At 43.8% G+C, this 27,575-nt stretch overlaps 2 protein-coding genes across 2 annotated transcripts in view; one reads left to right on the top strand and one right to left on the bottom strand.

The window, feature by feature from the left end:
• The window catches only part of RAPH1 (Ras association (RalGDS/AF-6) and pleckstrin homology domains 1), a 336,299-nt gene that overhangs the window by 131,202 nt on the left and 177,522 nt on the right, over nucleotides 1-27,575 (bottom strand). Inside the window, exon 5 of the mRNA XM_084524568.1 lies at nucleotides 5,618-5,666. The gene's annotated coding sequence lies outside the window, so the exon portion shown is untranslated. The remainder of the gene's footprint in view (nucleotides 1-5,617; nucleotides 5,667-27,575) is intronic.
• CD28 (CD28 molecule) lies at nucleotides 9,238-21,765 on the top strand. Its single transcript, XM_084524584.1, has 4 exons — nucleotides 9,238-9,527; nucleotides 16,565-16,918; nucleotides 17,187-17,305; nucleotides 20,248-21,765. The coding sequence occupies exons 1-4, from the start codon at nucleotides 9,473-9,475 to the stop codon at nucleotides 20,386-20,388; spliced, it is 669 nt and encodes a 222-aa protein (XP_084380710.1). The 5' UTR covers nucleotides 9,238-9,472; the 3' UTR covers nucleotides 20,389-21,765.

Raw genomic sequence — 27,575 nt, 5'->3', positions numbered from 1 at the left:
ATGTTCGGACTTTCTGGGAAACATACAACTGTCTCCATGGGTTTTTAGCTACACACATTAAAGTGCATTTACCCAAGTATAAATTACAAACACCAACGGCCCACTATACGGCACAACCATATCCTTCTGAAATTGTACTCCACTTGAACATATCTGACACCTAATAGCAAAGATGGCTTTGAATATGTAGATGACAAACTAGAGGAGACTTCTGTATGTGCTTCTGTGGTGGGAGTGCACCCTTGGAACGCTTTAGGCCTTACTGATTTTAAGAACCAAACCTAGCATATTTTTCCATTTCTAAAATGTTTGGATTAGAGACTGATCTCACGCCTTGCAGCTGGTCCCTACGCTCAAGATGTGTGAGATGGTAAGGCTTGAAGTCATCAAAATGCAGCCTCTATCTTTCTTGAACAATAGAGATGCTGATGGAGCAACCACAAATGAAATAACAAATCAACAAGTTAATCTACATCCTTCCAGCATCGCGTCCTAAAATGTGATGTAACCACATAAACACACCACAGCCTATAGCTTATATGTCTCACATAAACCTGAGCACCTGCAAGCGTTAGGGAGCGTAGACCTGAAGTTAAAGGTTGCGGCTTCACATTAACCGAAAAACACATACATCTATTGCCTTGCTTTCTGCCTAGGACTAGAAGCAAGATCAGCTAGATATTAGCAGGCAGAAGCAGGCAAGTAGGGTGCTCTGTGAAGCTATGGATTTTGGTATGAGAGCCCATGACTCTCTAAGAGTCAGGAGAGTTACGCTAATCTCAGCACGCTGCGAGGAGCTCCGACACCACTTGGGGAGAGAAGAGGCTCCCTTGTGCAGATTCGCAGAGGCTGGCTCTGTCTGGAAGGCATGAGGGAGAGCTGGCTTTTCTGGGACTCACACATACCCAGCCATAGCACCAGGGGCCTCATGTGGTTTGCCCTCTCCCAGCTGCTTAGCCCACCATGACTGCTCCCTGCAGTGGACGGGACAGTAACAAACGCGCATTCCCAGCATGGCTGCAGCCTGGGTCTTGACAGTGGAGTCGCTCCTTCTGCTTCGAAATGTATGCTAGTGCCTTAAACTAATACCTGACCTCTTCAGCTGGTGGCAGCTGAATAACACACCCCACCTCAGACTGCCTGCTCATGCCTGCCGGGTGCTCACTTCCTGCCGCTGTTTACAGCCACGCTGCAGCAGGAACCCGAGTGCTCCTGCGCTGCCTCCTGCTCTCGACATCTCTGCAGGCTTCCGCCTGTCCAGAACTGCTGCTGGCTCCAGTGCACTGGTATTAGCTTAGGTTCAACACTTTTTTTCAGGTTAATGAAACAAATGAGAAGTAGCATAACCTATCCCCAGGGATGAAAGGAAGAGCAGACGTTGAAATATCAAAGCGATGATGTCAGTTAAACCTCTGCACAAAACAGTCGAGTGGAAAGACTGAAAAGGAGGGTTGCGTTTTTCCTCTGCTACAGGTCAAATGAAGAGCTAAACACTCCTCCTTCCCATCACTGCAGGACTTTTTTCAAACAGTTTTCCTGATATAACCAAAGATATTTAGCTTCTTTCTGCAGGTTTGCTTCCCCCTCACTGTCAATCCCCTCAGGCATTCAGGAAAGGAGGAATCTATTTCTACTCCTTTTATTAGTACCATGCAACTTTCCCAGACCCGGAGCTGGATTGTTTATGGTAGTAAGCGATCCGTTTAATTCAGTCCATTTTTCCTACTTGTGACTCAACCGGACCATCAGCCTGACTTCGATGTTTGTAGAATTAATTGCAAACATTCACCAAACAGATTATACAAATACATTGCAATTGATGAGTTGTTTGCAGACAAATGTCTTTGAAAATACTCAATTTATTTTTTCTCCTCAAGGGTATGTGGCTGGTTGCCTAATTCACATGTCATCATTTCTGACAGTGAAACTGAAACTTTCAAAACAGGGGAATGATGCTGAAAGCATATCAGTTACTGAACAGATAACAATGCCTCTGTATGATGAACTTCCAGATTAATACTATTCTCTGTTTAAAGTTGTTTACAAAATGTTTAGGACTCACAAATAAACTGCTAAACTAACAGTTTAAATAAACATGACCCCTGGAAACCAAGAGTGAGATCTAATCATGAGAATGGCCACAAATCACTTCCTTCTAATTCTACCGGCTCTGCTGCTTACTGATTTGTCTTTTACCCCATTATCAGACATTATATACAATACAAAACCCACACGCAACTAATCATGAAAATTTGACTAAATAGCCAAAATGCTATACAGAATAAGTTGTTTTGTAAAAAAACATTTACAAAATTACTTCCAGTTATTAGAGGAGGTTATTAACGATAGTCTTTTTGATATGCCATATGGACACTTGGGAGACCTGTGAAGATATTTCTTATAAAAAGTACTATCTTAAGAGGGAGGAATGGGTTTAATGAAGTCATCAACAATAATCTGCTGAAGCCAAGGAAAAATATCACCAGAAAACTTTATGTATCCAAGGCATAAAAGCTGAGAAATTTAATCATGAATTTCAATTTTATCATAAAACCTTCATAGATATCTGCTATGAAAAGGTACTTCAGTTTTTATAAACTCTCAGACTGCCCTGAAATCAGCAAAACCAGAGTTCTGCCACTACTTTTAATAACATCCAAAGCTTAGTGAAATATTAAAATCTGATTTGATTTTAATATCATCTGGAAGATTATTCAGCCAGCTGCAATAAGCAATATGTAGCAAGACCTCCTCAGGGTCACAACTGTGTCTACAGAAAAAGATGGGATTATTGTGGTCTTTTTATAAAGGAATCCAAACATACATGAGACAGCAGCACCGTGAAGTGGAAGCCTGGATAGCTGGCTGTCTGATATCAAGAGCTGTCCACTGGCTTACAGGAATGTTTCCTAGGCAGTTCTAGCACGTGGTGTCTGGTTATCATTTAGTTTTGGGAAAATCTCTGGTTTATGGGCCAAGCTTAGGCTGTCAAAACAATGTACTCAATCTCATGCCATTACGTGTCATCAGCGTGTCTGGGGGACCAGTACTTGTAGCTCCACGTCCCCACATATGGCAGGGGAGACACCTAAACAGCCAGCACCCAGGTGGCTCCCTAAAGGACTTTATCACTTGCACCAGCAGACAGGGTGGACATCTCTGGCATAAAGCTGCATGGAAATTTCTTCTTTTGCTTGTGTGGATGTGATTTTAAAATTGTCATATGATTTTTTCTTTCTCCTTCTCTTTAAACCAGTATGGATTCCTACACTCTGAGCCCACACAGATCTCTGTAAACAGCACAATGGTTATTTTCAAATCCCTGTTCAAAGAAATTGTTTAAAAGAATGCCGAAACATTGAAAAAAGCAGGGTTTCTTTTCTAAGAGAAATCCATTATAAAATTATTAAGTATTTGTCAAAACTCACATGCATATCCAAATGAGTAAGCAGATGCTTTCTGCTATGATTAGAAAAGGGCTTTCTCCTGCTTTAGGTACGTTTCATGCTTAAGAATCAAGAATGTTGGTCCCTAGTTCCTATGTGGAAATATTTAATACTCTTTCTAACATATTTAGGGTGTTTTCATATGCAGTCCAGTACAAACATTTCCAATGTGCTATGACTCAGTACTTTTTTTTTGACACGGCAGAAACACAATGAAAAGCCTGTTTCTCATAGCATTTTGGCAGAAAACAACTCCGTGGGCTGGTGTTGGCAACACCACAGTCTAAGAATAGGGCATTTTTGAGGCAGAAAGCTGTTGAATTTGGACATAAGCTAGGTTTGGCTAGGCGAAAAGAAGTCACTGTCTGCAGGGAAAGGAGCAATTTGGAAATGCTTATCCTACAAGTTAGAGTTTGTTAGTATCTAACAAAATAATTATTTCCTGTGAGGGCTACTCAGAATGAAGTAATCCCAAAGAATATATTCCATTGTACGAGCAAGGTCGCTGGGCAGCCCCTGCGACACTTCCGTAAAGGGGCTCTCATTGTACGAAGCGCTCTGTTCCAGTTTCAATTGTTCATAAACATGAGTAATGCTTCCTTCCAACTTTGGGTAAATGGGAAAACTGTAAGTGGATGGTGCTTCCCCATACATGTGATATGCTGATAGCACTAATGCCATCTTTATAAAATGTAGCATTTGGGTGAAAAAAAAAAAGAAATACAACAGGAGGAAGTGAAGGAGTTAAAGCTTTTAAAAATGTATCTGGTTATGGGAGCCTTAAAAGCTAATATTCAGAGCTGAGCCTGGGCTGTCCTGATTCTGCTGAACCCAGTGGAGGTGGGAGTGTTTTCTCTTGCTGAGGCTTTAACCATAAATATAGGCTATGTAGATTGTTCTCTGCAAATAAATGCAGCGCAGACAATTCCCTTGAAACCCTGGCTACAGCATTCCCTTACTACGCATAACATTTGCCAAGTGACTCAAGTGTCTACACAGCCAGCTTGATTTCCTTCTTATTTCACCCCAGGACTCTTGTTTCCTGATTATCCATACTGCTCACGTGCTGCTTTTGGCAGACATGATTTTGGTCGTTTATTTCTCTCCGAGAGGAGATGTTGGCATAGTTGGCAGGCCAGCCTACTCCGTGCCAATCATACTGGATGTGTACCCCCAGGCTCGGCCTGCTCTCTGTGACAGCCTTTCAGCACAATCCCAGAAAGCCCAGAAATGAGGAGCAGGCAGTGCAGCTACCAGAAATGCTTTGTCACTTGGCAGAACAGAAATTACCTTCCCTCAAACCTTAATCTTAAAAACTTTTACCTGGGAACACTCAGCATGTATGTACTCATCCACATGCTTTGTTTCAGGTGTTCCTACCTGAACATGCGACCCCTAATGAAGCAGCAGCAGTATGTCGTATTACAGGCAGGTGATAGATGCAGTTAATCATGCAGCTTTGAGCTATTCCCTTTCTATCCATTAAATCCACTGCCTTTGATACTTGTCCTAACAGTCCAAGCCAGGAATAGGTACAGCCAGAAGAAACAGTTACAACTTTGAAACTTGGATGAGATTTTTGATTTAAAAAGAGCCAGGAATGTACACGTGTGAACTCCTGCCCTTCTCCATCTTTTCCCCAACAAACACTAATGAACAGCTTCCAGCTATTGGCATTAAAAAATAATCAGACTGTCAAAGAAATATTTCCTTCCCCAAATATGGAAGGCTTCCCTCAAGCTCTCTTAAAATTACATGTGTTTGATTGTAGATCTTAGTCCTAGATTAGTGACACATTTATGGGCTACTCTCTTTAGGGCTGGAAACAAACATTTCACATCTTTCCAAAAAGAAATCTCCCTTCCTGCGTGACATGTGACAGTAAAGTCTGGCTGCTATGTATCAGACATTACTTGTAACATTTTAAGGTACAGAAAACCAACCTAAAATTCCTTTTGAAGGAGTATATTGATTCATACTCATGGTATGAAGGCATCTGGATTCACAAAAAGAAAAAAAAAGAAAAAAGAAAAGAAAAGACTCACAACACAGTGAAAATTCATGAGTGCTCAAGGGAATGATACAGAATGGATGCCATCAGAAAGCCAATTCAGCCTTGGTAGCTAAAGAGCATGGGGCTCCTCACTGAGATGTTTAGCTCTGGCACTAACCTGAGGTATGTCTTCAGCCAAGTGTCTTGGTCTTACTGTGATTGCTCATCTGTAAAGTGAAAATAACAACAGGTAACTATGAAGTACTTCAGATGTCAAATGCTGCACAGTTCCCTAGAGTTACTTACTCCCTACACTTAGCCTGGGACACTGCCGGGCATGAATAACATAGATCATACATGGTCTCTATAGTTAGGAATAATATTGACTGTTTTTTAAATGCTGTCAACCCACTTCTGCATCTCTACAGCAGTCAGGTAAGAGCACATTCTCCCTGTAATAAAGATTTGAAAGTATCAACCTTCCATTTTACTCATATGATATTCATAACAAACCATCACTTGCAGCAGCAGTGGAAGAATAAACATGTTTTAAGACTCGTAGTTGTGCAAATGAAGACATTTGCTCTAGCAGTCGACAACATACAAGCACACAGAGTAAGCCTACCTAGGCTGCTTTCTAAATATCTGTGCTATTATTCTTCATGGTGGGGAAGAGAGGCAGCTGTTAAATATAGCCTTTGTACAGAGCTGTAGGACAGCCCAGTGATGGGAAAGTTTATTGTCTACATTATTTAAATGGGAATTTTAGTGACCTACTGATGTCCCATTAGACTGGAGTCCTCAGGAATAAGCGAATGGCAGTATGCTGCTGCAATTACTTTTCTAGCACGCATGTACATTTCTATTTGCCTAAAAACAGGAGTACTTGCTGGGAGCAATTGTGGTACTGGCAGCCTGCTTAGGATTTCTTGAGACTCCTTTAAATATACCCAAATAATACTCTGAGAAACCATACTAGATCTCACCAGCTTTCTCTAATGCTCAGGTCATAGTTCTTGTCAGAGCTTGGTTTTCGAACAGTAGGCATGAAAAGCTACAATCAAATACCTGGACTGCTATTATATGTACATCCTGTGATGGGTAAACCCCAAGCCCATAGTTCAGATTCCTGTGTACCTTAGAAATCCATTTACAAACCCCTCATTCACTTCTTTTGGACTGCGATGTCAGCCATTTGGTGATGGGATGAAAACCTGCTTCCCAAACTCAGGCAAATTACATTTTTAGCTTGTTCAGTACTCTCAGAGTTCTAGCTCCACCTCAGTTATCATGTTAGCCTGGATTTCCATCGCTGTGACAGCAAGCAGAGCCTGTCTGCCAGAGCACTGACAGACTCAACAGACTGAAGTCTGAATGAAAAATGGGGTAAGGATAGGAGTGAATGGTGCCTGAATGAACGCTGCAGCAGAACACCCTCTGGTAACACTCACGGTATAGAAGGACAGATGCTCCTCAGGAGAATAAAGAAAAAATACGTATGAGGGTATACTGGGGGGCATTTTCAGTTTCTTTTCCCAGATAAGTTTTACTGTGGTTTCTTCTAAGTGCACAACTGCTTGCTGAAAGCTATAATATCTTCTTCAGCTAACCTCATGAAAACTTTAGGAATAGGAAAAGATCATACATATGAAGTGACAAAGTCAAGTATCTAAGTGATTGGAAATGAACTGTTTAAATTAGAGCAAGAGCTGCAATTTGGATAAGGAAAGAAGCCATACTCTTGAGAACACAATGATGTTTTGTGCCCTTTTAAAATCCTAGAAAACAAAGAAATGCAGATGAGTCGGGAGCTATTTGAAAAGAAGAAGAAAAAAAAAAGGAAGAAAAATAAAAAAATAATAATAAGAAGAAATAAAGCCCTTCTATACTCCAAGGATCAAAAGGAAACCATTAGGCAAAACTAAAAGCAAGACTGAGGGACCGGAGGCTCTGGGGAGGGCAATACTGATACAGCTGTTCATCAGCACAAGGAGAACTGACACACCATGGCTTGGTCTCTAGGGCTACCTGCAGTGGATAATTTCTCAGTGGTCCTGCTTCCCTCTCCTCTATTCCACCAGTCCAGTCTCTGTTTGCAATTGGTGCTTTGGTCTGTCCTCACTGTGGGAGAGGCACATGAGGAGGGATAAGGGGTAGAACAGGTCCATGGCCACGCTGAAGGGAGCCCACGCTGATGCCTCTTGGTTTTTGTTAGCGGTATTCCTAGGGCAGAGTCTCTTCATACATAGCTGCAGAGACACTAAAATGTTTCCACAGTTAGGACTCCTCTGCTTATCCTTTTCCAATATATGCCAGTGCAATGAATGGCTCTAGCTGCTCTCCTCTTTTGTTACTGCCCAATGCAATATATATTCTGCTAACCCTGTAACGAGCGGACAGCGTACTCCGTGCATTTTCAGTCTGTGTCCTAAATCCAGAAAGGATCTGACAGCCAGGGTGCAGAAGCACGCAGCAGGCATTATAAACATCGTGCAGTTACCTGAGCCAGAAGACATGACAGCAGCATTTTTCATCTCCAGGAGAGGGCAACTCAGCAAAAAGATAATGAATTTTCTAATTGTGTTGGGGGATTCTCCCTTCAGTTTAAGCTGGGACATTTCCACTGATAACTGCAGGTACACTCACAGAATTCAAATAAGGCATCAGGATATTTATCAAGAAACCACAAAGGTGGGCTAAGAGGGAATCTGACTTCTCTCTCTCTCTCTCTCTCAAAGCACAAGGGAATTTCAAAACTTTCAATATTGCAAGAAATTTACATCAATTACAAACCTTAAGAATCTTGTTAAAATTCCTAGACTGTAAATGGGTATACCAGGTAAGGCTGCTCCTACATTACATAGATAATTTTAAATAAAACACAGCTTAAAAACCTCAGAGGCTAAGGGAAAAGGAAGAACAGTTCATCCTTTTTACAACAGCCCAGTTTTCTTTAAAGTCTTCCTGCTAAGCACCTCCCATTTTCTCTCAAATAAATCACAGATAGCTACAGGCATTGATAGTTGAATATTTCTACTTTGTTGGACAGAAGTAAATAGTTATTAGCCAGAGCTCTCCAGTTACAAAAGCCATTAATGCACTCTCACGATCCGGCTGTTTCAAAGGGAGAGATGACATCAGGTCTGCAGGGCAAAGAAGAGTGAGCATTTATCAGGTGAGGCCAAGAGAAAAACTTTAAATAGTAAGACTTTAGTAAAAGCATCAGTTGAGCAGTGTGCTTTGCTGCATGCTGCCTCTATTTAGATGTCAATTGGACTACAGTCATACTCATTTATAACTCAGGATGTTTTTCCAGAAGGGAAGGTATAACAGATCAGCTCCTTCTTGCACTGTTTGGACTGCATTTAGATGGTAAGCTGATGTAGCACAATGCAAATGGACAAACCTAGATCACTGCTCTTAAAATATATTGGCATTCCTGGTGGCTGGGAAGGCAGGTAGGAGCGAGGCAGCAGGCCAAGGGAGGAAGGTTTCTGCTCCTGGGAGCGAGGAGAGCTGGGCTTCCTGAGCACACAGCTTCCCGAGGGGCCAGGTTTGGCCACCAGGAACTTGGAAACTGCCGTTCCCTTCTACCGTGGCGATGGGAACGGAGTGGTATGTATATGCTCTCGGTAAAGGAAGAGCACTGCACCTCTGGGGGATCCGCTTCTCCCCCGGTAGGGGCAACCCTGCAAAGCCCCAGGCAGGAGCACACATCCTGCAGCACAGAGACTGCACTGCACAGGGTGGGCTGCGCTGCTGGCAGGCGCTACTAGGTCTTGCAGAGGCACAGGGGAGACTTCCTAAGGGTAAAGCCACCAAACGAGTGAACTTCCTGTTCGAACACTTCCATTGCAGTGGTTTCACTTGGCTGTGCATCATGTGCTGCGGAGGGAGGAGGAGAGAAGCTGTGTGAGCAAGCGAGGGTGCAGCCTGGCCCCACGGGGACGGGACGGCTGGTGGCGTGGGGCCCGGGGAGACCTGGAGTGCCTGCAGGGGGTGGGGACAAGGCCGCGGGCCCACCATCAGCACCATGCTCCTGGGGATCCTCGTGGTGCTCTGCTTCATCCCCGCTGCCGATGTAACAGGTAACAAAAGCAGGGTGCCGACCCTTTCCGCCAGTTTTCAACATTTGCACCATTGGAGGGGGGAGAAGGTCTAGCACGGCTCTGAGTCAATTTTGCAGAAATTGGTCTGTTTGGATGTACAGGGGGAGACAGAGTATGCTGCTAGGACTGCATATGGATCAGCTTGCTGTAAAAGAGCCTGATTTTTCTTCTTCCACAAGCATCCCTCCAGGACCCAAGAGCTTTCTTTTTCATCCGCCATCTCTTGAGATGCATTTGGAAACTGCATGTGTATTTACAGGGGGGTTATTTCACCTTCCCCCAGCCCGTACAGATTTTGCTCACACAAGTGCTTCGTGGCTTTTTAGCCTCTGCTGGGGGGATCTGGGCTGAGCTGGTGCCAGTGCCCCCCTTGGGGCAGCCTCTCGGCCACCTGCAAGCCTGCTGTGTGCAGCTCCGTGGCCCAGCTCGGTGCCCACCTGCATCCCCCCAGAGCTAACACACAAAAGGAACAACAGCAGAGCAGCTTACGGAGCTCAAAGGTGGGAGCGTGGGAATTGCTGGGTTTCTGAGTTTTGCACTGTTTAGTAGTTTACTGGTACTAACGAGATACCCAGCTTCTTTCTGGAAATACCTGCAACAACACAAATGTCTATTTGTGATTTAGGAGCCTGGAGTCTTGGTGAATCTTTCTGAATCTTCAGTTGTTGTGGCTGAGGGTGTTTTGTCTGGGTGTTGTCTCTCACTTAAGCAGTATGTTCAGAGTTAACGTCTTTTCAAGGGATACATCAAAATGCAAAGCAAGGCGAGGGATGATGGTTTCTGTAAGGATAATCTTGAGACAGACAATTTTTCAAGTCACTGGTCTGTGAACTGTTGTTATTTGCTCTTCTCCAAATATCAGCGTTTTGTATTTGATGGAGAATTTACAGGTAAGAACAAAAATCTGACTTCCAGTACAAAAACTTTCACATATAGAACATCTTTAAAGAGTTGCTTTTCCTAATACAAGAGATACAATTGATCACATTTTGCCTAACTTGTGTTATTTTTCTGCAACGCTTTTCCTCAGTGAAGGCATTGTGATTTGCATGAAGCAATGGTATGTCTTTGAGAGATGATAGTCTTTGCCTTCCTTGTCCTTCTACCATGTTTATCGTTCTGTGCTTGCAATGTCATAATGATTTCCACAGACGGCCACTGGGTTGTCAGAGAAGACATTAATTCCAGAAGGGGATAAGTAGCAGCAATGGGTTAACAGTTTTAAAAACATTTCCATGAGGTGTGAACAACTTTTATGCAACTCTTTTAAATTGCAACAAAATAAAGCGTGTGGTTATCAGACACTGGGGTTATGCCGTGATTCTCTAGACGTCTGCACACTTGCTTTACATTGAGAGCTTGAATTTCTCCAACAGCTTCACTGAGACTGTACAACTGCTTAAAGAGAAGCACACAAGTTAGCTTGCTTCTCAGGGCTCTCAGCTTTATTTCATATCTCTTTTCTACCTCTTCTTTTCATTTTGATCCTGAGATTAATGATCCTTACTGCATGGAAAAAACTAAGGCAGGTCAAGACCCTACAGGACTTCCTCGAGCCACAAAATGTATTATAGGCCTCAGATACTTTGTTCTAGTGAAGACAAACAAATTTGTCCCATTCTGCTGCTGTTAGACTGCCAGGGAGTACAGCAAGTTGAGCTTGAATGGTGGAACTCTAAAGCTGGGAAGAGACGTGAACGATCAGATTGCTCATTCCCCTTTTGCAGTAACACCGATGTTTACACAGCTTGTCCCTCCCCATCCCCATCACCCCCTCTCTGTTGACTAAATAATTATGTTGCTGCAGTCTGCCAGAGAGGCAGGCAGAGCACGTTGGCTACCTGTGTGTTTTATGAAATAAAGTAATGTACGTGGGTTCCCACTGCAGTGGACCACAAACGATCTCATCTTTTCAGTACTTGCCTCACATTCTGGCTGGTGTTAAAAACAGACTCAGGGTGTAAAAGTTAACCTCGAACCCACCGAGGTTACCAGAATGCAGAAGAAGTACACGGTGGTTAGCTGTGATTAGGATGACATCAACAAATGCTGGTTTAAAAAAAAAATCACAAATGGACAAGAAGAAATCCTGTGCTCCAACTGGGCTTGGTTACAGCAGGAATTACCTGTGCTTTGTGCAGCACTGTGCTTCCTGCAGTATTCGCCCCAAAGGAGGAAAGTTTAGCAAACCCCAAGTTTATCACGGTTAGAAGGGGCAGATCCCTCCAGCTGCACGCTACACCCACTGCTGGGTCACCTGGAACCAAAGTATCAGACAAAGACTCTTGTACCTGGGGAAGCAGAGTAAAAAGGTAATTGAACAACGAAACAGCAGCAGTAAAAAAATGGGATGGCTTGGTGTGTAACATAGCTGTGTATCTTTCCATTTGTGGATTAAGCAAGTTCCTTGCAGAATCCAGTGCCTATAGAAATCCCAACTTATCCCAGACTCCTTGCCTGGCAAATAGCTCCCTGGAATCAATTGGCATGGGAAAGAAAGGAGAGTAGAAAATATTTTTAGCAGAATGTTTTTTTTCCAATAGTTGATAATGATTCATGGAAACTTCTGGAAAAAAAAATCAAAATAGTTAGTTTCCATACTCTGTCATCTTTATTTCACTTTCTTGGCAAAGAAAGAAAGAAAGAAACTTCAGTGAAGTTTTGCCTGCACCGGGGTGCATGATGAGGGAGTCTGTGTATTACAGATACGGATGGCCAACATTTTGTCATGATACAAAAAAACCTCACGTGTGATTATAAGATATGTCAAGCATGACACATAACATACAAAAAAGCTCAACAGTGCACTGTTGCTTATACAACCTATGATCCCGAGAAAGCCCGCAGCATGCGCACTCTGATTTAAATGATTTTACTTTTCTAGACCTTACTGATTTTTGAAACTGTAGACAAAGATTTTTCGTAACTGACATTTTCTGGCTAAGGCCAAGACACAGATATTTATTACTATGCAGCATGACTGAACACAGCTTTGGAAATAGCAATCATGAGCCTATTTAGGGGAAAACATATGCTATTGGAAACACATATGAGATGTTTCGGAGTTTCACCATTTTAACAAACCCAAAGAGACACGAGAAGAACTTCCTTTGTGAAGGCAAAAGCAACTTCAGCTCAAGTTTGCTCAGACTGGTCCAGATCCTACAAAGAATATACTCAAATCCTATTCAGAACAGAAATGAAAAAAGGGATGTTTTGCCTTACTTTCTCTTCACTGCAAAATTAGAACACATCTTGGCATGACTGATGCTCTTCGATTTGAAAAAAACGCGAGCCTGGAGGAGCAGGATGCCAGCAGGGCCTGTCTAACTTGCCTGTGGGGTAAGCCTGCCCTGCCCCAGCCCTGCTGGCATTGCAACCCAACCAATTCATGTGGTGCTCATTAGTTCCCATAAATGAAAAACAAAAGACCTCCCTCAACCAGTTCAGATTTGACATAGCAGAGCCACTTTCTGAAAGCAGATTCAGTTTAAGCTTGGCGTAAACAAATCACTTAGGCACAGTCTTTGTTTAATGCTCCGCAAGTAAGCTTTTTGCAACTGGTCAGCCACCTCAACATCATGAGGCTGGGTTATCATCACCCAGCCTGCATGGCAAGACTGGGCCAAAAGTCCAAGAAATAAGTTGAAGGAAATTATTTTCTTCACTGGCTGCATCTAAAATGTCCGGTTGACAATTAGCAAAATATCATGGCAGGGACAGAAATAGTTCAAAGCTGTAATGAAATAGCGGAGCTTGAGGCATGAAGCTATGTCCTGCTGTACATCAGGAATCCGGACTAGCTCACAGCAGCAAAAGGTGGGGGAAGGTCACTGGGCTCTGCAGAAGAGTGTAAACAGCACTTGAAGGTGGTCCCCCAGTTTTTCGGTGTTCTTTGTCTTTCCTCTGGACATAGTGAAAATCTGCTCAGGCTAAGCAATAAACATCCACCTGTTTTTCTGTAAGTACTTGCGCTGAAAAACAGGTGTTGGTAAGCACTTGCAGTGAAAAACAGGCAAGCATTTTTTCGGAGGTGTAGTGCTTCTGCAAGCGTCTCTTCCAGGATGCCTGTTTTGGTTGTAAGCTCTGAAACAGAAAAATCCCTTCTGAAGGTGTATTCGGTTCCTGTGACAGTCAGGGTTGTAGTGGTGGGCACTACTGGGGTGAAAATCAGAACGAGTGTCTCAAGTGAGATGTGCAGAATTCTGCTATGCTAAAAGCAGAACAACTCTGCTGGGGTCTTGCACATTCCCACCTGGGCCAAAGACCAGTTTTCTGGCCAAGAAAAATATGATCAAACACTTTGTCTAAAGGGGTGGAATGCAAACCTCACTCCTTGCTTAGAATGCCTTATAAGCCTATGTGAGAACCTTTGTCGGAAAGTGCTGATTCGATGAAACTGAAATGTTTTGCTGAAATGTCTTCATTTCGATGAAAATTCACCACAGGCAACACCTCCGATAGAAACCTGCCTTGTCTGCTGTTATTCGGCCTCCCTGTGCTGGGATTCCAAGACGTGTGGCTCTTTGTGCTGGAAAGCATGGAAATGCTCACTCTTCATCAAAATAAAAAGTTTCATGGTGTTTGGGTTCCCTGCTAACATGAGATTTGTGAGCTGTGACGAGCTCTGCACCAACCTCCAAGCTAGCTGTGCTGAACGGAGAGACACAAGGAGGATGGACTGCGAAATCTTTCTTTGCTAAAGACAAGGCACTAGAGCATTCCTTGTCTCATGTCCTTCTGCTCTCATGAGAAGAAAGGGCTGTAAACGAGGCTTTCCGTGAGAAAATGAACAACTTCAGCAGTTTCATGGGCTGGGCTGGTAACTGGAGAACCTGCTGGCCGTGGGTTGTTTTTACTGCCCACATCCTACCACTAGTCCTGGCAAAATCATGTATCTCTTCATGTTTACTTCACTCCCTGTTCCAGTCTTGTTCCCTTCGTGGCTTACAATTGGTATGCCAGGGTATACCTAGCAGAGGGTTTCTGGCTCAGCTTCTTAACTTCCTCATAAATCAGCAGTGGCTGATGAAAGAAATCTAGCACGAACTTCTCTCAAGCCTCTGGGGAGCTGGAGAGCAGCAGCCTTACAGACCCTTTTACCAGCTTACAGCTAAGTAGAGCTGCTTGGAAATTTTCAGATGCAGAGTGGTAGGAGAATGGGAGCTGGCAGGGAAATAGCAATTTATTAGGAAAATGTCTAGCAACCACAAAAATTAATAAGAATGGGAGCCAGAGCCTAGGATAATCACATGGAGAAAGGTTTTCACTCTGAATTTGGAAGACCCACACTCAAGTCCATCTTCTGTTTTGATTCTGAGCAGGGGTTACACCTGAATCTCTCATGTCCCCGATAGACGTGACCACCATGTATGTTCACTGTCTTCACTCACAGCTCTCATAATGAAAGTTGAGCAAAGCGAGGTAGTTTCAACATGAAAAAGTGCCTTCATAACACCTGTGGATACACTGTGTGGTATTTGGAGCAGATGTTCTTTGGACCTGTGTAAATAATGTGTCAATTGTACTAACAGATCTGTTTTCTCTGCCTTTTGTCCTATGTCTGACTGAAAGCGGAGCACTAGACAGGATGACTTCAGTGGTCTGTTCCAGCCTAACATTTGTGCAGCTCCCAAGAAGCCCAGTCTCTCACCAAGCTTGAGGGAGGCAGGTGTAGGTCTCTCACCAAGCCAGAGCACAGAACTGAACTTGGGCCTCCTACACCCCAAAAGAGTGTCCTACTCAAGAGGCTGGGGTGGTCCCTCTTCCTGTGCCTGTGTGAACACACTGCATGTAGCCATTTAGTCCTAAATATTGAACACATTGAAACACTTATATTCCGGGCATTCTGGATCTGGCCCCCATCCCACTCCATTTCCCTAACCAGCCTTTTCAAGTATCCTCACGTGGATGAAGCAGAATGAAGGCAAGTTTTGCAGCAGACTTTGGAGGAGACACAATTGCCATTCTCTCAACCACAGCAATTCTCAGTGATCCATCAAAGGTTACTGAGACCTCCTATGAATTGCACTTGCATGTGGTTATATACACACACAGAAGGGCTTTCCTTGCTTCTGGCAAGTTCCTAGCTTAAGAACCCAAACCTCCTTCCTCTTACAGGTCACAATTTGAGAAGTAAGGCCCCATTGGCACAGGATGAATTGTCTTGGAAGAAGCTGTCTCTCTGCACAGCCTATGCAGTGTTTCATTGTTCAGCTAATCATAGCACGGAGTTCTACATGTCAGAAAACATTTCCTGTTTATCTATCAGTCCAGTCAATCCAAATTGAATTATACCTTCATATGACATGCTTTTTTGCAGGCCATTCAAATGCTAAGTGCCAACAGTGTCAGATTAGTCAGATCCCAACTCCTCTGAGAGATTAAGAATCTGCTGCAGCTGCTAGCTAGTGAAATGAATTATTTAAAATTAAAATGATAGCAGTTCATGCTTTTAGTGCTCTTTGTCCAAGGCCCAAACCCTTGAAACAGTTAAACAAATTCCACCTGCAAACTCTTCAAGACTGTCCTTGGATTACAAAGCAATTGTATCAATAATACTCTCTTACCTGACTACTTAAGTAAGCATTAAATTCATAGTATTTTGACTCTGTAGTGTTCCCTGGGAATCTGCTTGCTAAGGAAAGGGTAAAAAGGTGGCCTTAAATACACACAAACAAACAAATAAAGAAACAAGGCAGCCTTTTGGGCCTTGATGCTCAATCTTTATCACATGAGCCACTTTCTGTCCTAGTGTCCTGACTCTAAAGAAAAACACCCTCGACCTCACATGCTCCCCTAGTGACTTTGTAGTTGTTTATAAAGAGGGGGATTGCTGCAACAAGCTCCTGTGAGAAACTGCTTCTGCAGCTTGGTGGTTATGTGTTCCCCTGTAGGGAGCATCAGCAGAGGAGAGGAGACACGGAGAAGAGCTGCAGAGGAGGATGTGTGGTTCTGAAGCCTCATGGTGTACCTTGCAAACAAGTGTTTTTCTCTCTTTCTGCCCTCCCTTCCAGAAAACAAGATTTTAGTGGCTCAGCATCCTCTGCTCATCGTAGCCAACAAAACGGCAAACCTAGTCTGCAACTACTCATACAATGGAACAGGGAAGGAATTTCGAGCTTCGCTGCACAAAGGAACAAACAGTGCAGTTGAAGTCTGCTTTATTTCATGGAACAAGACCAAATCTAGCAGTAATTCCAACAAAGAATTCAACTGCCAGGGGACATTTTATGAAGACAAAGTAATCTTCAATCTTTGGAACATGAATGCCAACCAAACTGACATCTACTTCTGCAAAATTGAGGCCATGTATCCACCTCCGTATGTCTACAATGAGAAGAGCAACGGGACTGTCATTCATGTGAAAGGTAAGCTGAGGGATCTCTGTAGGCCAGTATCCTCCCTATAGACACTCCTTATACGATGGCTTGAGGCAGTTTGTTCCCTTATAAAGAAAAAAAAATAGTTGGGTTGCCTCCTAAAATGACATTCCTGCTGCTGATATCTCAAGAAAGATGTCAAACAGGTGTATGATACGGTTAATATAAATGGCATGTTGGAACAAAGAACAAGTAAGTGGAGACGGAGGTTTTTGCTTTTAAGTGCTTAAAGTTCTTTTTGTTCTTTTCTTTAAAGAGACACCCGTCCAAACACAAGAGCCTCAGTCTGCAATTTCTTACTGGGTTATGGTGGCAGTGACGGGACTTCTTGCTTTCTACAGTATCCTAATAACTGCAATCTTTATTAGCTACTGGGTAAGAAACCATTTTCCTTTGCTCTATATGCTCTTTGTTCTTAGTTCATCTCTCCGGCTATTCCTGCCTTATTTACCACAAGCTCACTGGTATCCCTCACTTCAGGATCGCAGCGCTTCTTTACCCCAGCTACACGTGCACACCTGTGCTGTGCCCCCAGACAGCTGGAACATCAGATGCTCACCAGGTGGGCAGTCAGCCTCTGTAGTAGAGTCCTAAAGCAAACAGTAATGCCATAACATTTGCCATGCCCAGCACACCAGCCAAACTGGGACACGGTCTCCAGCTCCAGCCAGCTGTCCCTGTCAGGGAAATCTACCTCTCCAAGCACTCCTGGCAAACTCCCTTAAGGCTAATCTGACAGAAGGTGCTCACCTACAGTAAAACAATCTTTAGGGAGCCCTCAGCTGGCTCAAGACCATCCGCACTGATGTTTCGTGCTTATCCAGCAATTCCTTCTCGTGCTCACTCTTTTTGGCAGCTTGACTGCAAGAGAACAGGGGCACAAGGGTCTCAATAGTGTATCTACCCTAAGAAAGCAGAGACAGCCTTGTGGCTCATTATTTTTGCTTTCTAATCTATCTGAACATTTGCCTGGCCCACATCACATTCAGTTCTGCCTGGTTCAACAAGCAGCCCTGTTGGAGTAAAGAGAGTGTGGGGTGTGAGGCAGGGGCAGCAGAATGCCACCTCCCAGGACAAGTCCTGGGATCCCAATTTCCCAGAGGTGATTTTACTCTTCTTACTCCATGTGGGAAAGACTTGAGCAACGACCGTGAAGAGTTCTGTTCCTTGCACTCCTCTCCCCTCTATCTTTGCCATTAAATAGCTTCTTATGGTTATGATGTAGCCTGTATAAAAAAGGTCCCAGGGTCCCTGACAGGCTAAATGCTGCACGTGCACAGAAAACCACTCTCAGTGCTAGCTGAAGCTTGAGCTCTGCTAGCTGTTTCACAAAAATACACTTGCTCAGTATATACATATTTCTAATGCAAAACAGTTGAACCAGACATTGTCAAAGCAAGCTGCAAAGGCAGGTTACGTGGTCCCTCTTTGTGCCTTATGTAGAGACTGAGAGGAGAGCCAAGAGGATTACAGCAAACAGGTGCTGGTGTTACCGTGCTGTGTGACGGTGGCTGATGAGATATTATAGCTTCAAATCCATCGTTCACAATCTGAACCATTTTCTCTCTGCTATTTTCTTTCGATATCCAATGGCTACGCGCTGTGCTACTAAGATGTCTGCTCCCAGCAAGAGTGACAAGGCTGCACTGTGATGCGTGCTGTTTGCTGCATCAGTTTGTACCTGCTGTTATCGCTGCTGGTGGTATTCTCCTGATAACGCACGCCGTGAGCGTGGATGTACTTGGAGTGCTGTTGAATGTAAATAAAGCTGCCTACATGACATTGTAGACGTTAAAATGAGGTTCTAAAAATGATACCTGACAGCCATAGCAAGCCTGTTTCACTCGAGTTCCTGAAAGCAGCTAAAGATTTGTCTAATTCCTCACAGTTCTGCCTGCCTTGGAGGAAAACTGCTTTTCTCTCCAGAAGCAGCCATACTTTATCCCAGAACAATCCAGCACTCACTCACGCTAGCAAAATGTATTTCTCTAATGAGAAATTACCTCTTCAATTTCAACAGATTTTTTAATATATATTTTTTTTAATATTACGGAGATAAAGAAAGACAGATAAAACTTTTGTACCTAATGATTAAATGCACCATCTGCATTGCATAGCTTCAGCAGCATGTAATTTCCATTCAACACCTTGCATATATATAACATTAACATCAAAAAGCTTGAAGTGTCTCATAGCAATTAACTGCCTCACGCTGCAGGTAGAGCATAATTCAGCCATTAGATTTGCTAAGGCAGACCTCCTCCAATTCCACAGCATCACACATACACTGCAGCATATGTGTGTATGTATGTATGTAGAAAGGAGATTTCAGTAAAAAGGAGATTGTAAAAATGTATAATCAGTCTTAAGGAAAAAGAATGGAAGCACTTTCCCCAGTCCCTGTAGGAAGGCCTTAAGCTATGCAAGAACACTAACCTTATGCACAGCCTGCAGGAGCCACAGGTGCAAATTCTGCTGTAGCCACAAACTTCCTCTATCATTACAGGCAAACCATTTCACCTGTCTTCTGCTACTCTTAGTTCTGAAAGAGATGCCTTCCCTGTCTCACAGGGGCCCTATAAGGCAGAAATTCAACATTGGAAATGAGATTTTTAGGGCCCAGATAAAACATTAACATGAGCTCTGGCTCTTTTTCCTCTTGAAACAGTGCTCAGCACCACGTATACATTACGTGTTCCTGCTGTAAATGGTAGGCAAGTCATGATATATATAGCCTAGGCTGATTTTTCCTGCTTATTCTGCTTCAGTTAAGCCAATTTCTTTGTCTTCCTTATAAATGAGGACAGCTTTCACTGCTCAGGCTGCATTGCTTCTGCTGAGTCATTCTGTAGCTGAGAAACGGTGGTGAGAGAAATCAGTTTGTCTCCTTGGTCTGCAGCATTCCTTCACCTGGAGAACTGATGCTCCGCATCCCTCAGCAGATGAGCTGTAGACTTGTAGTAGGGTTTGGCAAATTCCATGGATTATATTATGAGAACATGTGTTCTAATTCTTCTGTAAACGTATTTAAACCTGAGGCTTTCTTATGAATACGCCTGCTTCCTTGAACCAGGACCCAGAGCCAGGACCATCAGCAGTTAATGTATCTGACAGTCAGATGAGACTATTCGTTAACTCAAAAAAGGAAAAAATAAAATGTATCGCTCATGTTTCTCACATCTTATTAATGCTCAAAAGCTCTCTGCTCAAAGGATCCCTCTTCCCTTTCTTTTCTTCCCCTTTTTGAATGTTCACCCCAGGTGGGACAGGCTACTTGCAGAAATGGTTTCACACTTTTCTTGCCCCTTCTCCCACAGCAAAAGTCCAAGAAGAACAGGTACCACCAGAGTGACTACATGAACATGACTCCCCGGCACCCACCCTACCAGAAGAACAAGGGCTACCCATCCTATGCACCAACACGAGACTACACTGCGTATCGCTCCTGGCAGCCGTGAGAGCCACCAGCCGAGCCACCACCATCCTCTTGTGCTTCTAGGCAGTCACTTGCTCCTGGACAGCGAAGGACAGCCTGTTTTTTTCTCATCATGTTTGTTATTAATGACCATGGATACCTACACCAAAGCAAGGATTGGCTAAACTTCAGTGTTATGCAAAAAGAAAAGGAAAGGGAAAAAAAAAAAAAAGCAAACATAAAAATGGGGGAAAAGTAAAAAAGGATTGTTTTCCATGATGGCTGACAAGGAGATGCAACTTGTGTTGAGGGATGTCAGTGGGTAAGAGAGAAGGATGGCATCAGGTCTTGGAGCTGGTCTCCTCTTAACACTGGTGGTTTTGCCCAGCTGTTGGGGGAACCAGCACCAGAACATCTGACCTTTCCCAATAACTGCTCCCTTAGATTTAGCCTGTAATTTCTTTTCCTGAATGTCTAATCCTCAGAAACCATTGTTGCTGTTAAATATGGAAAAATGGGGAAAAAACAAGCTGTCTTCCCTCTGAGAGCAGGGCACAGTTTGAAAGTCAAGACACATGCTTGAAAGAGATGGAAAAGTCAGCCAGAAGGCACCAAGTAATTAGGCTACAGTGCAAATGGGCCATCGGGACAAACCAGGACCGAAAGAAAATGACTCAACATTCAACATGTGAGTCCTTAGGTTGGGCACTTTGTAAATGTTCATAAAGGCCATCTGAAGTCATAAGCAAGCAACTCCACAGAGCATGAAACCAATGCATCTGAAGAAAAAATCAAATGGGAGAGGAAGAAAGGTCTGCTGTCATCATGAAAAGCCCCGTTTGTTTGCCTACAGCAAGGGAACACAAAGCAACATGGGAAGCATTAGAAGATGTGGAAGTCAGATTTGGAGGAGATCTTTACCCTCATTTTTGAATTTTTGTTTCTATCCAAAAGGCATTCTGCTGAGTCCTCCTGAAAAATCATCACTTTTTCTGGTACCAAGGCTGTACCAGAGCTCTCTTGAAAATCGGCATCCACTAAGGAGTGACTAAAGATCACTTGAATTTTTTCCTAGTAAGCAACCAACGTTTTGGGTGCGAGAGGGTCCTCAGGTCCTACCATTGTGAACAGAGACTGCTCCAGGCACTTTGAACTTTGTGCTGACTGAAGGTTGCCTTTTTATCTAAAGATGTTCTTTAGGGATGCTCCGTGCTGGAGTGGAATGAAGTCTTCAACAAAAACCTGCTTCATACCTTTAATTAAGTATGTTTACATTAACAAGGCATCCTAAACTGTAATTGGGGTTGTCTTAGCGTAAGGTCCCTTTTCATACTGAGGAGATTAGATTTATTTTATAGAGACTACTGAGTAAACAAACAAAAAAATAAAAATAAATCCATACTCCCACTTTGAAATAAAATTGGGATTGTTCAAAATTTATTTTCCTTCAAATCAGGATGAGAAGATTCTTTTTCTTTTTGAGGGGACATGACAAAAACAGAGACACAGAAGTGTGGAAGTGTGGCAACAACCTGCTTTGACATCTTAACCCGAGTACAACTCTTGCTACTTCCAACTTGGAAATTTTATTTGAATTTGTAGACCAGGCCCCAAACTATTCACTCTGGTTCCTACGCTTTACACTTTTCCACATACATTTTTGACTCTCTTCCTAAAATGCCCCTTACTGTGCCTTTGTACTACAGCCATGACAGTGAGAAGCATGTGGAGGGGCTTAGGGGAAGGGGCCAGGCAGGTCCCTGCATGGTCCCAGCTGGGCCCTGCTTGCTGGCACTGACCATTGGGATGCTCCCGCCCTGCTCCTCCCTCCTTGCCTGGCCCCGTCAGCATGCTGGCCTTGTGTCGGGGCCTCCAGCCACTCTTTGCACAGCATCAGTCTGGTCGACTCTGTCTCACCCAGCTCCACACCATCCACCAGCGTTGTCATTGTGTAATGCAACATTAACAAGTGCTTTGATCTCAATGTGGTGTGAAAAATCACATCTTCTAGTGCAAATGTGAGGTGAGATGGCAAATGTGTACTGAAAGCATAAAACAGGGTCAACGTCTTCACTTCAACTGCTTGTGCACATTTTTACGTGTAGATGCATCTGTTTCACATCTATATTCTTTATAGTTTTATTATACTTTTTGCAATCTCCTCTTAAAATTATTAAATAGATACAGTAAATTAAATCTTGAATAAATGCATTGGGCCTGAGGCTAGTCAGGGGAAAGTATTACTTTCTAAAGCAAATGTTGGTATAATTTGTTTTCCTTCCCCTAACACTTTTGCAATTTCCATATTTTAAATGTACCGATGGCTCCCAGGACATGATACTGGAAAGTCAGACCTGGAACAGCTGGAATAACTATTAAATATGTTGGCTGACCAAAAAGAAAGGGAGATACAGGGAAACATCCTAAACAAATAATGAAAAAAATAATGAGGAGAACCAGGACAGGAAGAGCCTAAGCCCTGTGTTAGAATGGACACTGCCATTGAAGCACTTTAGTGACACGAATTACAGACTGCTGGAGATGAGATACCAGTATAAATACCTTTTATCCACCACTGTAAGGGACTAAAAGAAAGTGTTTGCAGAGAAGCAAGCCAGTTAAGCCTCAGGTCTGGCTCTGCATATGTGGATTAGCATAGATGACAAACAGAGCAATCCTAATTTATTCCATCTGGTCTCAGGCAACGCGTAACATGCCAGGACAGTCCTGGCCCACCCTGCCCCTGCCTTTGGGGTCTATATGCTCTTTATAGATGATGTAAAGAGAATCCTCCCTCTGCTGCTGCTCTCAACTTGGAAACTGGCCCTCATGGAGGGTGGTGAGAGATCAGTAGAGTTTTCTGCTTTGCAGACAGGGTTAATTCAAATGCAACTATCATCCCGATGAACAGTGATTTAATTTTTCATCCTCCTGTCTTCCATGTTCGGATCTCTGTGTCAAATGAGCATCTGAACTGCAGTCATCATATCTGAACAGCAATCAGCACGTGTTGCAAGGGGTCAAGCAAGGGTTGTGCAGCTCCAGCCCCTGCGTGTGATCCCTGTTCTGCACATCTCCAGCACAGCACAAACCAAGGGTCTGGCTGTTCTGCACTTCCAGGAACCAAGCTCCTGGGAGACGGATGCTGAGGAGGTAGCCTGTGCTGTGCTTGCAAGTATCTCGAACCTTCACTGTAGGGGTTGTCAGGTTTACTGAAGCCAAAAGCCTTGGGCATCCCTTCAGGTTTGAATTCCCCAACTTCCCAAATCTCCTGTAGCAGATTTTTCAGAATGTCCCTTCTTTCTTCTCTGGCTATAAACACGAACCCTGCATGTCTGTCGAACAATATCATATCTTCCCCCTTTGCATATTATCACTTTTACTTTCATTTCTGTGCCAGACTCAGCAGTTCAGGAACCCATCCAACTTGTTAATCCCCAGCACCATTGTGCAACCTTCCACACGCAGCCATGAGCAGCTCCTTGCTTCACAGGCTGTGTTGTATGCCACGTTCCTCTTCACTGCTGGGTAGGGAGTTGCCATAGGAGATTGGAGCCATGTGGGGATTTGATATGCACTCGTCTTCTGTTTGAAGGATTTGGGGTCTTTCATCCCTTTGATTTTCCCATCATCTTTCCCATTGCCAAACAGCCATGTGGGAATCCCACACACCACGTGCTCCCCACAGTGCGTTTAACTTCTGTGCGTTTCGTTTCCTGTGCATAGCAGGCTTCTGACTCCTGCCAAGCTCATTATGCCTGTATACATGCCCTGACAGCAGAAGCAACTTTGGCTACTGATGGTATGTTTGATACCGATAACGTGGTACAAACTGCTTGAGTTTTAGGAGCACAAAAGCAAATGCTAAAGATCAAATCTTTCCGCTTTCAGCAAGGCTTTTGCTGTGTGACTGGAAAATAGTTTATTCAAGATGAATCACAGACCAAGACAATTTTGTTAGTCACTCGCACTAACCAGAAAACAGGTTAGGGTAATGAGTACAATACCAGCTTTGTCTGGTGAAGAATGGGGAAGCATTGAAAACAGTACTAGGCAGTAATTTGTAGCCAGTGGTGTCTGCAAGTGGCTGTGAGAGGGAAGCATTACTAGCTGCTTATCTTGATGCAAATGGATTGTTCTTCACAATTAGGCGCTTTTGTTAGAGCATCACATTACAGTATGTTACTATTTCAGCCTCAAGGGCATGCAGATAGTCTGATGTGGCCAATTTGGCTGACAAAGTATTATGAGGCTGCCAGTTTCATACAAACCCTTTTGCAAAGAGACAAAAAGTTGAATGGTCGCAAATTCATGATTTTTCTTTTTTCTTTTTTCTTTTCTTTTCTTCCTTCCTTCCTTCCTTCCTTCCTTCCTTCCTTCCTTCCTTCCTTCCTTCCTTCCTTCCTTCCTTCCTTCCTTCCTTCCTTCCTTCCTTTCTTTCTTTCTTTCTTTCTTTCTTTCTTTCTTTCTTTCTTTCTTTCTTTCTTTCTTTCTTTCTTTCTTTCTTTCTTTCTTTCTTTCTTTCTTTCTTTCTTTCTTTCTTTCTTTCTTTTTCTTTCTTTCTCTTCCTTCCTTCCTTCCTTCCTTCCTTCCTTCCTTCCTTCCTTCCTTCCTTCCTTCCTTCCTTCCTTCCTTCCTTCCTTCCTTCCTTCCTTCCTTCCTTCCTTCCTTCCTTCCTTCCTTCCTTCCTTTTTTCCCTGCATCTCCAGGAGATTAGGGCAGTGGTTCTCACTTTTTTCTCCTGTTTGTTAATAAAAGCGTAACAAAATCTTTTTTTCAGGGCTCATAAACTCACCAGGAGCACCTCAGGTTTTGGGAGTTGGCTCTGTCTGATTTATGTGACTGTTGACATGACCAGGAGTTTTCAAACGTCACAGTTTTCCTAGCCATTATATCATTCTGTAGCCACATCATTCCTTTCCCTCACTTGGTTTTTTGTTCCTTCAGGGGAACTATTCTGGATCAGGCTGAAATGTTCTCATGCACTGGAACAACTCCTCTTTTTCAGTCCAGAAGGATCACTCTCTAACCAGCAAAAATGAAGGTGCAAACAAGCAATGTGTAACAGTGAGGTGGTGTGGAAATCAACGTAGTGGTTTCAATCTGGTAGGAGGATTAAATGGCCTTTTTGCAAAATCCTTTTGCTCTCAAATAAAGAAGCTAAAGAAGCTACAACAGACTGAAGGACCTTAACAGAAGAGGTCAGGTTGCCAAATTCAGCAATCCAAGGCAGAACAGCCAGCAGGAAGCTTTCCCACCCAGCCTCACTTCTGCCCCCTGCTGCGAGCGAAGCGGCTCCATCACCACGCAGGCATTTTGTGCTGCCCGCAGGAGCCGTGCCCTCTGCTCCCAGCACAGACACACAAAGAGGCTCCCCTCTCGCACAGATGCTGCAGGTCCAGAGCTCGAGTGAGCCCAAGCCCCTTGGACAGCGGGCAGCAGCAGGATACGGCCGTGGCCCTAACTCTGCCCTCAGGCGCCTGTGGCCAGCTGAGCCCACGCTGGCCTGGCCGGCACGTGTGGCCACGCGGGGCGAGGGAGGGCAACGTGGCTGCAAATTGCATCCAGCCACAGCCACAGAGGGAAGGGGGTGAAGGCTTGGACAATGCACCCAGGCCAGCCGGAGGAGGATAATAGCTAACTTAATGCCCGACGGCCTTGTCAGTGCCCCGTTAAATTAGATCACTCTGTTGTGAGTCAGAATGAACTCATTTTCCTGCTATACTTGCTGCCTGTGACAGCCCTCGGGCTACTTTAATCTTCAAACACCAGTGGTCAAGATGAGAACTGATTTTTTGTTTTTTTTTTTTTTTTTGGCTTGTGAAAACGATGAAGTAGGCTGCTCGCATTTCTTCGTGGGCTTCTCAGCCTTTCCCAGCCAAGTCAAAACTGGCTGGAGAATTGAAATCATTGCTCTCTTTGCACAGCTCATCCGCTGCTGATGCACAGGGACAGAGGCTGAAGTCCAGGGCAGAATGTCAGCTTTGGGAGCACTATCCCAGCTAGGTCTTTTTCTCATTAGCAGCATGCTGAGGTGATGCCAATGTTTTCTCTTAACAACAAGAATTAAGGATGACGCTGCGAAGATACAGCCACAGACAGAAGGGAATAACCACTGTCCCTGCTGCAGACGCACACAGTTGACACTAATTTCAAGTCCAGCCCTGTGATGGAGCAACCCACCACTAAAGGTGGGAGAAGCAAGAAGGGGTTAATGGAGAAACCACCCTAAAACCACTTCAGTGCAACTCTGGAAGAGTCCCGCAGGGATCAGCAATGAACAAACCAGTTGCAGGATGCACTACGCAAAGCAGACTTCTGCCTCTCCCTGGCCACACACTAGAAATAACAGCATTAAAAACACCCTGGTCCTTCTTGCCTCAAAAAGTACTTTTTAGTGCACAGGCTGCTCTGCACCAATGAGGAACTAACCACACTGTTTGGGTCCTGTGAGCAGGCTTGGGCACACATTTGAATCCCAGGAAGTTTTCGAGACAAAGGCAGCAAATTATATTCATAGGGCAGGCAGTGGCCAAATAAACCACAGCAGGCTGGGAAGGCAGGACAGCTGAATGGCAGACTGCAGGAAAAGTGGAGCTAAGTGACTCCAGGGCTTGTCTCCAGCAGCTAGAGAAATGCATTAGTTTGGACTGAAGCTCCAGTGAATTTCCAATAAAAGCAGTCCTTGGAAGGATGGAGAATCTGTGGTTATTTCCTGAGATTATTAAAATCAAACTAACTATGCATATACGCTTAACTAAAAAAGGATTTTTTTAATACATTTATTTCTGCCTTTTCTTCTTTCTTAACTAAAGGATCTGTTACTTACAAATCCCACATTCCACTTGCAGTATAAGGTTTTAAAATCAGAGTATTCCCTTCTTGTTACTCTTTTTTTTTTTTTTCCTTGTTATGAAGGCATTTCTGTTGTAGTTCTGCAATCTGATTTCAAACCACTGAGGCAGAGAGGCAAACTGAGAACCAGGATATAAGCACAGGATGTATCTACTGCAGCTCTGCGCTGCACGGCAGTGCCAACACACTGTGAAAGGTAGCAAGCACAAGATGAAGTTCAAAGAGTCCACAGGTTACATGAGCGACTTGGTCTGTGAGGAAATGTCAGTTAGAAGCGAGCAGCACAAAACAGCTCTGTTTTCCTATTGCTGTGGCTTTGCTTGGTGACGATGACACACAAAGATTAAGTCTAACTGCACGAGCTCCAGTTGTTTA

Source organism: Aythya ferina (genome assembly GCF_964211825.1).
Source record: "Aythya ferina genome assembly, chromosome: 6".
Classification (NCBI taxonomy): domain Eukaryota; kingdom Metazoa; phylum Chordata; class Aves; order Anseriformes; family Anatidae; genus Aythya; species Aythya ferina.
Note: the sequence above shows the minus strand (reverse complement) of the source record. Positions and strands in the feature narration are given on the sequence as shown.